The following is a 15,228-nucleotide window of genomic DNA, read 5'->3' as shown; positions in this document are numbered from 1 at the left end:
GCGGACAAAAGAGCCTCACCTTCTCTCAAAGTCAAATCGAGGATCAAAAGTTCGACTTCTGATTTTCTCCAAACTAAGACATAACATCACCTGGGAAAACCATTGTATCAAAGTGGAGCAGAAGCATTTTTGTATTTTAATAAAATAGCCCTTCTGGCCAATAGTGTGACAAATGCAATTACATATTGGTCTGATATAGAAACACCGTGAATATATTGAGGGATTATACTGAACAAAACTGTCACTTTATTAGGTTGTAAATTAATTTTTAAAGCTTTGGAAATTGTAGAAAAAGATTTCCAAAACTGCTTCCATACGGAACACAACCAAAACATATGTGTCAATGTAGCTGTCTCAGTTTTACATCTATCACACTGACTATTAACATTAGGAAATATTTTAGACAGTCTCTCCTTTGTCAAATAATAACAATGTACAGTTTTAAATTGAATTAAAGAGTGACTGGCACAAATCAAAGAAGAGTTAACCAACTTCAAAATTTGCAACCAATCCTCTGTTATCAAGGTCATGTTAAGCTCTCTTTCCCAATCTTGCTTAATCTTTAAGTAAAGGATAATTATCTTGTTGTAATAGTAAATAATAAATTTTCCCAATGAAGCCTTTCACTAAAGGGTTCATTATTAAAATAATGTCTAACCGGTCAGAATTTTGTACATATGGAAAACTACTTAAATATTCTTGTAAGAAATGTCTGACCTGAAGATATTGCAAAAAGTGTGAGTATGAGAGAGAATATTTAGTTACTAATTTTTCAAAGGACATCAATCAGCCTTCTTGAAACAGATCCATAAAGGAATAAATTTCTTTATTCCTCCAAAGAGAAGAGGTAGGATCACTAAGTGGTCCAATATAACCAAGAACACGCATAACATATATTAACTGCCCAATAATACATTCTTAAATTAGGCAAAGCAAGACCTCTATCCTTTTTTAATTTTTGTAAATGATATTTTCCAATTCTTGGTCTTTTATTATTCCAAACAAACGGTGAAATAATAGAATCAACCTGATCAAAAAACTTAGTTAGAAAAATAGGAATATTTTGAAATACATATAAAAATTTTGGTGAAGTCATCATTTTAGCTGCATGAATTTGACCGGCTAACGAAAGTGTTAGTGGATTCCATCTAGAAAATAATTGCTTCATAAAATCCACTAAGGGAACTAAATTAGCTTTATAAAGGTCTCCATAATTTTTAGTGATGATAATACCTAAATATTTAAAAGAATCCGTAATTTTAAAAGGAATGTCATCATATATAGAAGCAGAATAATTTAAAGGAAATAATTCACTTCTATGCAGGTTTAATTTACATCCTGAAAACTTTCCAAATTCATTTAATAATTTCAATAAACTAGGAATAGATTCTTCAGGATTCGAAACATAAACTAAGAGATCATCAGCATAAAGGGAAATCTTATAAATAGTCCCATTTACGGAAATTCCTTGAATATCCTTAGCTTCACGAAGTGCAATAGCCAAACGTTCCAGCACCAAATTAAATAACAAAGGACTTAATGGACATCCTTGTCTCGTACCCCGCGAAAGTCGAAAAAGGGGGATCTGCAGTTATTAGTAATAACAGTGGCAGTAGGGCTTTTATATATCATTCTAATCCACTTATTAAAATTAAAAGTTAAATTTCTCTAAAACGTTAAATAAGTATTTCCATTCAACTCTATCAAATGCCTTTTCAGCATCAAGAGAAACAACACAGTGGGGAGTCTTCAAGAGGGATGAGTATATAACATTTACCAGTCTCCGAGTATTAGAAAAGGAATGACAGCCTTTTATAAAACCTGTTTGGTCCTGAGAAATAATTTTAGCTAGTATATTCTCCAACTGTTTAGCCGTTATTTTTGAAAGAATTTTAGCATCCACATTTAATAATGAGATAGGTCTATATGAAGCACAATCAGTAGGGTCTTTATCTTTCTTAAGAATTAAAGAGAAAGAAGCTTCATAAGGTAACTCTCCTAACAAAAAAATAATCTTTAAGCATTTCCAACATATAAGGAGTAAGCAAATCTTCAAATTTTTTATAAAATCCTACTGAAAAACCATCCAGTCCAGGAGCTTTACCAGATTGCATTGAAAGAATAGTTTTCTGAATTTCTTTTTCAGTAAAAGGAGCATCAAGAATTTGTTGATATTCAACAGATATTCTAGGAAAATCGGTCTTTTGTAAAAAGGCATTCATTTTAGAAGGATCAGCTGGAAACTGAGATTTATGGAGTCACTGTAATAGTCTTGAAAAATTTTATATCTTCATAATTACAAGCTGAACTACCATCTCCCTTACGAATTTTTAAAATCTGTCTTTTAGCTCTAACTGCCTTTAGTTGGGATGCTAATAGCTTATTACTTTTATCTCCAAACACATAAAATTGACTTTTTAATTTAAGCAAGTTTTTTTCAATAGGATAAGTTAATAGTAAATTATATTGTGATTGAAGTTCAACCCTTTGTTTAAATAAATCAGTATTAGGAGAAACTGCGTAAGTGTTATCCAAGTCTTTAATTTGTTTTGAAATCCTATGTAACTCTATTTTTGTCTGTTTCTTAAGCTTAGCTAAATAGGAGATTATCTGACCTCGCAAATATGCTTTAAATGTATCCCATATAATCAATTTTGACACATCTCCCGTATTATTAAAAAGAAAAAAATCTTTTATCTGAATCTCTATAAATTTGACAAAGTCTGAGCTTTGTAATAAATTTTCTGGAAAACTCCAAGGCAAGTTTACATTACTAACATCATTCAATTCAAAAGTTAAGTTTAAAGGTGCATGATCCGAAACAACAATAGCATCATATTCACATCTCTGGACTTCGGACAAAAATCGGAAATCAGCTATAAAATAATCATTCTCGAATATTTTTTATGGACATGTGAATAAAAAGAATAATCTCTATCATTAGGATGTAGATTTCTCCAAATTTCAATCAAACCATGATCAATTAAAAAGGAATTAATAAGTGATGCTGAACAACTCGGAAGCTGCTGATTGGTTGAACTCTTGTCAATCAAAGGATTTAGACAACAGTTGGAGTCACCTCCCATCAGCAAAATATATTCATTTAAGTCTGGTAATAAACCAAATACATTTTTTAAAAAAAAAGGATCATCTACATTAGGTCCATATAGATTAACCAGGATAACTTTTCTATTACAAATTGTTCCTTTAACAATTAAAAATCTACCATTGATATCTGAGACGATGTCTTCTTGAATAAATAAAATATTAGATTTAATAAAAATAGATACCCCTTTGTTTTATTTTGACAAGTAGCATGGTATTGAAGGCCCTTCCACGTTTTAAAAAATCTATTTTGATCGCCCGTTATGATACAGGTTTCTTGAACAAAAATTATATTGGGCTGGAATCGATTAATAATTTTAAAAGTCTTCTTTCGCTTAATAGGGTGATTCCAGCCACGTATGTTCCAACTAATAACGTTTATCTGTTTAACTATCATAGAATATTGTTTTTAACATGGAAATAGACGTATACCATCGCGGGCTAATCAAAGATGGCGGTGATGAGAATAACCATATAGAAAACACGCATGCTCCGAAACTCCATAATGAGGAAAAATACAGAATGTATGTAAAAAAATCTGGAAAAAATCCTGCAATAAACCCCAAAATACAAAAAAAAACAATCCTCCCACCATCCCAAAAGGTAGAAATCCAGCAAAAAGAGAGAAAAGGCTGGAATGCATCTCCAGAGAAAGAAGAAAAAGAAGCAGAACTTCGCATGCCGCTCAATTTAAATAGTGATTTAAAAGTTTTTTCTCTCAATTTCCCCCCTCCCCTTTACAAAGAAAACACATGACCCTAAGATAAGAAAGCCCAGCAGAGAAAAAAAAGATGTTTATAATTAATCATTGAAAATAAACTAGGGAATGCAAAAACAGTCTCCAGAGACGTCAAAGCAATACTATTAGACCTAAACAATATAATCTCTAACAAGAGAAAATCGATGCCATTATTCCTTTGGTTTACTACCAGATTTTACAATAAAACTAAAGCTAATTATCTATTTCTAAACACTCCTCACTATATAAGAAAAAGTCTATATAAACTATAAAAACTATCATGTAATTAATGAAAGAAAAGGAAGAAAGAAGCAGATAATCAAACCAGTTAACAATCTGTCCGCTGTGTTAATTCACTCCGCATACCAAACAGACTTCAGAGAAGTCATTTATTAGTCAAACCAAGAAGTTCACCTCTTCTTTAAATAGTCCATCAATCAAAGGATGTCTTCAACATATCAGAAATCTTCAAAGCCAAGAAAATTATTCAGTGAACCTAATATCCTTGACATGTCAGCCACCTCCAAGATAGAATTAACATAGCCCAATGCCGCTTGGGGATCCAAAACAACACGTGGAGTAGAATCTTTAGGAAATAATTTATAATCGGGCAGGGTAGCGGAGTGATGGAAATAATCCCTTTGCATGGGCTATCTTCATAGCTGGAACAAATTTGATCTGTTGTTCCATAACTTCCCGTGGATAATCTTCGTAAAAATGTATCTCGGAACCCTTAAATTTAAAAACTCTCTGTTTCCTTGCACGTTTTATGATTTGGTCTTTAACTTTAAAGTGAAGAAAATTGACCAAAATTGGCCGTGCTTTACCTGAAATCTGAGAGTTCGAAGTGAAAATTCTATGAGCTCTTTCAATATCGGGAGGCTGAGGTAGAATATCCGGAAACAGAGATTGAAACAAATTGGCAGAATAGTCCAATAAATTCCCACTCTCAGAACCTTCCTTTAGATCATGTTTCTACAGCTAGAAACTAAACAATAATGACTTGGTCTCAAGATGTGCTCAGTACAAGCAAAGAAACAGCCCCATTTGTTCTGAGACATGAGTTTGCTATGCATACAATAATTTCAACTTCCTATGCGTGGCGTTAAGGAAATATTACAATAGAGATTTGTAATTTTTGCTAGTTTTGCTATAGAGATCAGTTGGGAACTGAAGTATAACCTGGCTGTAGGCACATTTTGCCAACAATGTTGATGCTCTTTTTGTTTATCATCTCCTGCACTTGGCTCCATACAGCCTTTGGATCATCCCCAGCTGCCCAACTGCTACTCAGTGCATGCCATGACCAACAGGATTCAAATGCCTAGTTTCCAAACACTTGCTCACATGTGCAAGGTCACTCACGGTTAAAATGGGACTTGGTTCACTTGTGGGGCAAATCTGATTAGGGCAGCACATTTACATGGAGTTTAACAACATGATAAAAGTTTGTGTGGGTAGCACTACACAAATTGTTAGACCTATTGAACCCAGTTTCAGATTAAATCCAGTAAAGCAGCAATGTTGCAATTCCAAACCAAATTACCATTGCAAAGAAATAATTTTTGATCACAGGTATTTGGGACTTGTACAAGTGAAAGGTCAGTTTGCATTTCTTTGTTCAGGAACGTTCTGAATATTGAGCACTAAGGGATGTGTTGTTCAATACTGATTATTTTTGAATTAACACATCACAAATATGGAATTACATGCAGATGTGAATTTGCTCTTAGAAATCATTTAAAATCATAATATCATAGCATTTCATTGCAGAGAAGAAGATTACTCTGCCCAAAGTATCTAAGTTACCCAGCATAATCCAATTTCTTACTATTGGCATTAGACCAATATAGCCCTTCAAGTACATACACAAAAACCTTTAGAATATGATGGGAACTTCTACCTTTCCGTTTGTTGGGTATTGTTCCATACTCTCACCATCGTCTCATTAAGAATATTTCTTCTCAATTCTCTTTTAATCCTTCAAAGAGTTGCTTAAGATCCAAGAACCCCCAACCATGTTATTTTTTTAATGAAAATGTGTTTTTCCTATCCATTCTATCCACACCCACATTGATGTAACATGCCTACAAAACAAGGAACAAAATTGCAGGAATAAAGTAATCTGGAATTTACCTATAATTGTAAAATATCAATAGTTCTCACAGAAATGCATAAAAAGGAGCTGTTGTACATACCTCATTTTTAAAGTTATCAATTTGTTCATATTCCTAAATTTGACTATATAAATCCCCCTTCATCCACAGTAATCTAACCTTTATTCTAAAGAGATGTTCGTCCTCCAATTCACTACATTAAAATTGTATTCATCATTGCAGAACAAAAGGTATCATTATCTGTTGAATTAAATAAAATTATCTTTGATCTTTTGTATAATTGTATCTTAATTACTGGTATTTGGGAATTGTATAAGGGAACAGTCAGGTTGCATTTCTTTGTTCAGGAACATTCTGAATATTGGGCATTAATATCTGTTGTTTAATACTGATTATCTGATACTCTTAATAATTTAAGTATTTCAAACACGACTCAACCAAGCAAATCAGCAAAAATGAAAATGTTCTTCACAAAAAGCCATAAACCGGACATAATGCAGGGCTGTCATGTATCAAAAACTAAATAGCACCAGAATATAGCTCTTAATGCATGATTGATTTCATTCTGTCACAATTGAGGTTGTTCTTACCTGGTCCGCAGTTTTCATTAAAACACAGTTTAAAATCTCAGGAGATTAAGATACAACTGGTCATGAAGTTATAATTAGGCAGCACTTTGATCATTTAATTGTATTCAATACAATCTTAACATCTTTTGACATTAATTAAATGTTTAAAAATGCAGAAATTTTCAACAAGTTAGTTATATGTTGTGCAGTATTAAATTTTCATTTTCCAGTGACATACCATATTATAAAGAACATTCAAAGCCAAAACACGTCAACAGAGATGGTGAGACAAATCCTCCCCAACATGGAAATGCCCAACTTGTGTTCTGCCCTTACATATGAACCACCATTTGGGAGATTGGTGGGATGGGTTTACCAGCTACTCTGGGGCTGCAGACATCTTCTGCTGTGTGAATTGCAGCTGCATTTCTCAGCTGTTTAAGTGACAAACAGTTCTCAAGATAAAATTCTCAAATCTCTAATTGTTATGAGTTGCCGCCTGCACTGAGTTACCTGTATAGCCACAGATCTGCTTAGTAAGTAGGAAATAGATCTGCCATTCACCTGACCCTGAACAACATAACGTCCTTTCAAGGGTGGGTTAAAATAAGCCCCACCTACAAGTAGTTGGAGAAAAAATGTTAATGCTAAGCAGTGACCCAGCTTAACCAACTGACTATGAATTTTTCAAAAAGTGCTATTTTACTGAAGCATAACCTCCCCATATTATTTACTAAGTTCCTCTACCAGTAGCCAATTACGTCCTGTTCACTTCTCTGAATATCAGCACTGTGGCCTTTTGTGGATTCTGTATTTGATCCCTTTGTGTCTCAGAGCTTTGTAATCTCTCAACATTTAAATTCTCCATTCTTTTTATATTTTTCAGATAAACAGCTTAACATTTTCCCATATTATACTACATTTATTAGATCTTAGCCTATCTTCGTAGTCTTGCTACATCCTCTTGATAATTTGCTTTCCAACCTAATTTTGTGACATCAGAAAATTTAGTATTCATATCTTCAGTGCTTCTATCCAAGATTTTTACTGAAAATATATAAAGTTGGGATCCCAGTACCGAAAACAGTCACATGCCACTCATTACGTTTTCAATGGTTCGATTTCATATCAGAGAACATATTCAGTTTACAACCTGAATGTTTTGCTCTTCACAGACATCCATGAAACCCCAAAAAATGAATGACAAATTTTGCCATTCTTACTCAGTCTGTAGGTTTCCACAGGCAGAGCATTATTTGCTGAATAGTTTCTGATCGCTTTGCTCCTCTCATTACAAATACCAGTTTTGTTTATCTTATTTGAGCATTTGGGAACACCACTTCTTGTTAGGTTTCTGTATCACATGATATCATGACTTACAAATACGCTGCCATTTTTTCACCATCACTGGGCCACAATTCTGAAATTTCCCCTTTACAACTTGCAGGAATTCTCCCCTCCCCCCTCCCCACTTGGCTTGCTGACATTGTGTGAAATAACAAACATTTACCCAGTTTTGCAAATACAGAAATGATGCAGAATAAAGTTTTGTTGTATCTTTACAAAGTGAAAAAAATATTTCTATTACAGTTTCCTTGCATACAAAAATGGAATTTAGTGAATGTGTCTACATTAAGCTTTACCTGACACAATTAGATCCTGCAAGTTTAACAGCATGTCTGAAAGGTTCATGTTTCACATTTATGTTATCTACAAACTGTATAACACAGGATGGGATATAATGGTGATTTGCAAAGCACTTTATTCTGTTTCCAAGCTTCCAGTCACCTTTGAATTTAATTTTCCCATCCATTCCTCTTTGAATTCCTACACTGCTTCAGTGAAGGTCAATCTAGCCTCCAGGAACAATACTGAATCATTCAACTGAACACATCACAGCTGTCTGAATTCAACTTGAATGCAACTTGAGTTCAACAGTTTCAGATGATAGTTTTACAATTCCCATTTACCCGTCATATCATTGATGAAAAAAGCTAAATGCTAGAAATCTGAACTTAGGCAGACAAGGCTGGAAGATATGAGCAGCTCAAGTCAACAACTATGCCAAGTAAAATAGGGTGAACACCTCAGTTTGTCAGAACCAGGAACTGTTTGCAGATACTGCATGTAGAGGTATTTAGCAAGTACAGGGTGAAAGAATTGGTAAGGGAGAGAGAGAAATATCGAAGGAAAACTCTGTGGTATGGAACAAAAGGCAGATTAAATAACAAAACAAATGATACTAAAGAAAAGTGTGGAGTAAGGAAAGAAACAGAATAACACAACCATCTTGTCAGCATTAACTAGGGTTTGGGTTAGGAGCTTTAGTTGTTAAACTTAGTATGGAGACTGAAAGGATATCATTGGTATTTGATTTATTAGTCTCACATATACCATGATACAGTTAAAAGCTTGTGTCTGCGTGACACCAGAAAAAGCATTCTTTACGTAACTTAATTGAGGATATACAAAAGGGAGAGAAAACTGAAAGCAAAATATGGAATCAGAATCAAGTTTATTATCACTGGCATATGGCGTGAAATTTGTTAACAGCAGCAGTACAATACAACAAATGATAGCATAGGAAAAATATATAAATAGGTAAATCAATTACGGTAAGTTATTTATATTATATGTGCAGATTAAATAGTTAAATTAAAAATAGTGCAAAAGCAGCACTAATAAACTGAGGTTATGTTCATGGGTTCAATGTCCATTTAGGAATCGGGTAACAGAGGGGCAGAAACTGTATGTCATAGGAGTCTCTATGACATACCACATTGCAGGTAGACAAATAAAGTACAAAAGGCCATAGTGAGGTAGACTGAGATATCAGGAGTTCATCTTTATCATATCATCAAGGACCATATCCATGCAAGTGGTCCTTAAGACTGGTGGTATGTACCTCAAGGTTGGTGAGGGATAGAGGTCATGTTCCTCAAGTGTCAGCTGAGTTTCATTCGAATTGCGTCAGAGTCCCAAATTTGGGAGCAGATAATTAAAATGCCAAGTGATTGGATGGATCATATTTGTGGACTGCATAAAGTTGTTTTGCAAATAAATCAGTCATTGTGAGTCTGGCCTCCTCAATGTTTTAGCTACACACTAGGACTAATGTTTGCTATTGATTTATTTTCTCTCTCTCTGTTTATGACAAAGGCACAGCAAGGAAATGCGTGCTAGTCAAGCCAAGAGTTCCATGGAGAACAGCAAGGCCATAAGCCATGATAAAAGTATCAAAAATAAAGCTGAAAGGGAAAGGCAAGTGAATCTCTTGTAAATATAATCAAAATATTCTATACTTGGATGTTTTATGACAAGGTGATTGTAAGAAGACTTTTCAAAGGAAGAATATGCTTTACTGCTGCATAGTCTGAAATTCCTGATGAATAAACAGAGTTTAATTTACTTGCCTTTGTTATTTATCATATTTTCTTACTACATTGAAAGAGACCGGGAGATCATTTGTTCCAACATGAGTATACCAACGATAAGAGCAAACCCATTATTCCCAAACCCCTTGTTACTTCTCCTGTAATCTATTCTCTTCCCTGTGACCATCTACTCCACTTCGATTCTCCTATAATCCACCTATATATATTAAGGGTAAATTACAATAACCAATTAACTTGACAATTACTTATATTTGGATTGCGGGAGTAAAATGAAAACTCACAAAGGCACAGGGATAACCTGCAAATTCCATCATACAGCACCAGGTGTTGGAATCAAACCCTCCTCCCCGAAATTGTGAGGTGGCAGCACTACCTACTATAGCACTGTGTCACCATTAATGAGCGGAAGATTTAAATTTAGCCTCAAAGTTTACTTTGATTGTTACTATCTATTGTGGGGTTTCTGAGCCAATGTTTCAAAAAGCAACAAAATCCAGTAAGGTCTTTACATCTGGGGAAAAAAACTTTAACAGTCTTCAAGTACAGGAATTCATGAATTGTTTTCATTTCTTTACTATAGTTGCACTGTTTCATAGAGCGCAGTTACTGTTGAAAATTGCACCATAACTCCATTCAAAGGTTCTGAATATTTTCTTTTCAGGCGAGTCAGGGAACTGAACAGCAGCAACACAAAAAAATTCCTGGAGGAAAGGAAACGGGTATGCCACAGTGTATAATTGCATTTACTTAATACCATTGGCTGTAGAGGCTGACTCATATTCATTCAAAGCAGAGGTGAACAGGTTTAGAACTGTTTCTGTGTTCATTTATTACTTATGTTTTTATCATTACCTTACATTTGCTAGAGTGACAACTTGTCCATGCAACTTGCCCAGCAAGAAATGTCATCTGATCCACAAACATTTGACACAATTCTTTTGTACTTTGTGAGGTCAGGGCCATTGGTTATGGTAAAATTAAATTCTGATGATTTTACCAATATGAAATAAAACAGGTAGACCATGACTAGAGATGTAACAGATGAGTATGTTAAACAGGGGAGTAAAGTTATGGTATGCAGGCAGAAAGAAGACCGCGGCCTGAAATTAAGTGGAAGTAGAGAGATTATTAAGTGACAGAAGTGCAAGATAAATAACAATGGAAATGAGTAAAGAAAGTAATTTGGAGAAACCGAAGAAGTCTGGGATCCATAGCAAAATGGGAAGAAATAGAGAATATTACACATGGCAAAGAAGGCTCCCGTGGCCCAGAAGGATAGCAGTCAGAAAGGTAAGGTAGCTGGATATGGGGCAATGAGGCTGTTCTTTGGTATCGCTATAGAACCAGCTGTATCAGATCAGATTCCCATTATGGCTTCCTTTGTGTGTTACTACTTAAAATAAATTCCCTTACCAAGGAGCATAGGGATCTTTATGTGTTCCCTGCCCATCCACAATCCCACAAATGCCCCAGTTTCTGGTGCTCCCATCATTAGTACCTACCAACTCATGGAAAGGTGACCAAGTTGCAAAGGTCATTGTTGTGATTGAAGGGCCATCGGGGATCAATTAGATGTGTTTATTTGAAATTTTCCTCCATGTCTTTGTTATTTCCAGACTCATGTCTTAGTCCTCTCGTGTCTAACTTATTATTTTCTATCCTTCATTCCTCTCGTTTGCTGTTCATCTTCTAGCTTACAATGTATCTTGTTCAACCATCACCCTTGTGTTCACTAACACTGGCTTGCAGCCCAGGTCAGAAAATTTTAAGTTATCCATGGTCCTTCACATTTCCATATTCCTCCAAATTTGGAGGAAAATTTCTCCTGTTTATCATCAATATCTTTCACTTTTTTCTTTGCAGCCATTCTTTCAAAGTTCCAGCTGCTTGGAATACAATCATGAGACTCCCCATATCTTCTCTAAAGACATTCCTTGAACCGTACCTCTTTGAGATGGTTGTTTCTTTTATTATTTATGGAACAAGAATGTTGCTGGCAATGCTAGAAGTTGTTGCACATTTATAACTACACCTAAGCTGAGGAGTGCTTTGGATTAATGCATCTGGACTTGGGAAAGATGGCAAATGTTCTTCCCTGAAGGACGATTAGTGAGCCAGATGTGATTATACAACCATCCAGTTGTTTTTTTTAAGCAGCATTACAAAGGGTAGCATTTTTTAACAATTTCAGATTGTTTAGTTGATGTCCTGTACCATTTTCATGAAAGATTTTATGACAGCTTACTGTATTAATGGCACTGAATGAACAACAGTTAAATTTAAGGAAGAGTTCTATCAGAAAATCAAAATTAAACAAATTAAAATTGTTGAAGTAGCAGGAGTTGTATTAGAGTATTGATGAGAAACTCAGTGAGGTACTCATTACAGAAGAAAGGTAATTTTCCAGTCCTTGGTTTCTCCATGGTAGAAGTGGTGACATTCTGAATGTTGATTATGATATACAAGATTGGATTAAGCATTTGTAAATTCTTTCTGAATTGAGAATGAATGCTTGGAGCAGTTATAAGGGAGATGGAATTGGAATATCCATTGTTCTTCATGTTATGTCTGTCTGTCTGGCAATCAGCTAACAGTCTAACAAAAAAGGGAACTGCTCTCTATCTATACATCAAATGCCTTGAAGTTGTTTTAATCAGATTGAATCTTCATTCTTCAGCACAGTCATGATTGAGATGATTTCTATGTATTAAGTATTCCAATAAACAGAATGTTATCTGTTCATAAATCATTCTTGTTTAACAATACTACTGTCTATTTAACCATTTCAGAAGCAAGTGCTGGTAAATTTTATATATTTAAAACAACTGCCAGTTGCTGGTATTTTTCTGCTCACGGATGTTATTAGGACAGTCCCCATGAATATAAAGCAGCTTCCTCTACTTAATATTGCTGGAGCATTCTAAATAACAAAACCAGTTCAAGATATCTGATGCAAGGTCTTAGCAATAGACTTTAGATAGCTGTTACTCATTTATGTGCGTCAGCAAAATATAATCTACAGCCAATAATGTCTTATGTTCAATAAAACGGCAGCATTTTCATCTTTTCAGCTTGCAATGAAGCAATCCAAGGAAATGGACCAATTGAAAAAAGCTCAGCTTGAACAACTGGAAGGCTTGGAGAAACAAAATGATCAGGTAGAGGTACTAAATATTAAATGTATGTAAAATTAGACTGTCTTACAATAAGGGAACCAAAAAAGGATCACCTTCCCTAATCAACATTCCGTACTTTTCTGCGTGCTAATGTGATTATTGATGTGAAACTCATATTCACCAATTCTCAGTCACTGATGCAAAGGTATTCACTCATGAAAATAACGTGCATGCCAAACAATTAGGGCTAGCAAGTGGTTAAGTAGATTGTTACACAAAGAGTTGTTTATTCTGTGAGTCTTGTTTCTCTTTCTTCTGTCAAAAACACAAAGGATGAACAACACAAAAAAACAAGATTAATTTAATTACTGCCTCACTAAAGAACCTTGGCGCTGGAACATGTGACACCTTTGTTCTTTGATGAATCAAAACAAAAGGATTCAACTAGAAAGCACAGTGTGAATTATTGAGTGTAATCTTTTTCCTGAACATTGTATAGACAATCAATGCAAGTTATCACTTAATGGTAATGTGGTATTAGATTCAAGTGCATTTCTGTCTCTTGTGTACGAAGCTGCTGGAGAATGGTATTTCCTCAATGTTCTTGTAATCTTTATAATTAGCATTTGAACAGTTTGTTCACTTTTGAAAGCTGTCAAGCTTTAATATTAAAAAGAAGTATTACTTCTTGTAAGAGTATACTGCAGCTATGAACTCAATAGAACAGTGTGTATTTTGCCTTCAACATGAAAATATGATATTTGTCACAGATCATTAAAGTAGTTGAATAAATTTATAAATAGGGAAGATATCTTAAAAAATGTAATTTTCAGACAAACATTTCAAGATTGTTTTAATATTTCATGTGTGTGTTCCTCTTAATATTTCATGATGCAATTTCATAGTTTTGCATTTGGAGAAAAAATGTTAATACATTTGTAATGAGGTGCAAATAAGAGCTACCAGTATAAGGCTTCTGGTAATTCTTCTGGGCATTTATTATTGCAGTCTCAATTACTTCCAACTAGTAGAAAGCCACTGTAGAATTATGCATAAAATCTTGAGTAGAGATTCGTGGAAATTTATGGTGGCCATTGGGCACATCATATTCTCGCAAGCAAAAATGTTTTTCAGTTACTTCCACTCCTTAGCTCAGCCTGTGGGCTTCTAGGTTGATAGCTCTTCAAACCTTATGCCTTCTAACCAAAATTGCCAACCAATTACATTTGGAAATCTTTTCACAAAATCCCTGCATTCTTTTACAATTCTGCTATTATCTTGTTTGCCCTCTCCTAGTGCATAACTTAACAAATCTCTGGAATGAATTCCATTTGCTATTTTTCTGTCCTGACAACTTCATTCCGCAGCCTGGAACTTTTGTCTTGACTAACACACTGCCAATCCAGGTATCCTTGGCAATCTTCTTAATAATTATCCCTAAATTTAAATCTGTCATTAAAATATGCCAAGATAGTAAAGGACCTAGTAATACACATGGCTGTCTAGTCACTGAAACTCCTATGGCTATTATCTTTTCCTTTCCTTCCATTGACTTAATTTCTAATGCAACTTGCCATTTTCCCTTTCATCTCAGTGGATTTTACTTTCCTGATCCATTTTCCACATCTAACTTTGTCGAACACTTGGCAGAATCCATAAAAACCTCATCAAACCCAGTACAATCTCTCTTAATTGTGTGCTTAAAAAGTTCATTCACCATAGTCAGGCCATAACTTTCCTTTAGCTAACCCGTTAGTGATTAACTTCTCTAATTGATGCTTTACTGCTGGCTCCCATATTTGCTCCAATAATTTTGCCACCACTCATGTAAGATCAGCCAAATGGGCCTATCAATTTCTCATGTATTAAACAATTAATACAACATTTCTGCAGCATCATATCTTTAGCTGTAATATAATTAAAATTGATAGTTATATTCTGTGTTGTTTCCTTCCTGAATCTTTTAACATCTAGGGATACATCTTATTCATGCCTATACGTTTATTTACAATTATAGAATCAAAATCTCTTAATGTGCTCTCCTTTTCTGTGTATCATTTAAATGTTTTATATAGTTAATCTCAATGTCTACGTTTTAGAAGATTGGCACAAAGAATTCATTTAGAAATACACATTTCTCCTGCCTTTATAGGGAACTACCATTTTTGCCTGTAATAAAAATTACCT

At 34.5% G+C, this 15,228-nt stretch overlaps 1 protein-coding gene across 14 annotated transcripts in view; it reads left to right on the top strand.

Annotated features, from left to right (window-relative positions):
• plcb4a (phospholipase C, beta 4a) overlaps positions 1-15,228 on the top strand; it is a 568,665-nt gene that overhangs the window by 512,376 nt on the left and 41,061 nt on the right. For all 14 annotated transcript variants that reach the window (XM_072265513.1, XM_072265516.1, XM_072265515.1 and 11 more), the window contains 3 exons: positions 9,690-9,791; positions 10,587-10,644; positions 12,997-13,083. In XM_072265513.1, coding sequence (XP_072121614.1) covers positions 9,690-9,791; positions 10,587-10,644; positions 12,997-13,083 — 247 coding nt within the window. The remainder of the gene's footprint in view (positions 1-9,689; positions 9,792-10,586; positions 10,645-12,996; positions 13,084-15,228) is intronic.

The sequence above is a fragment of the Mobula birostris genome, chromosome 8, assembly GCF_030028105.1.
Source record: "Mobula birostris isolate sMobBir1 chromosome 8, sMobBir1.hap1, whole genome shotgun sequence".
NCBI classification, from domain to species: Eukaryota; Metazoa; Chordata; class Chondrichthyes; order Myliobatiformes; family Myliobatidae; genus Mobula; species Mobula birostris.
This window is presented reverse-complemented; position numbering and strand designations above follow the sequence as displayed.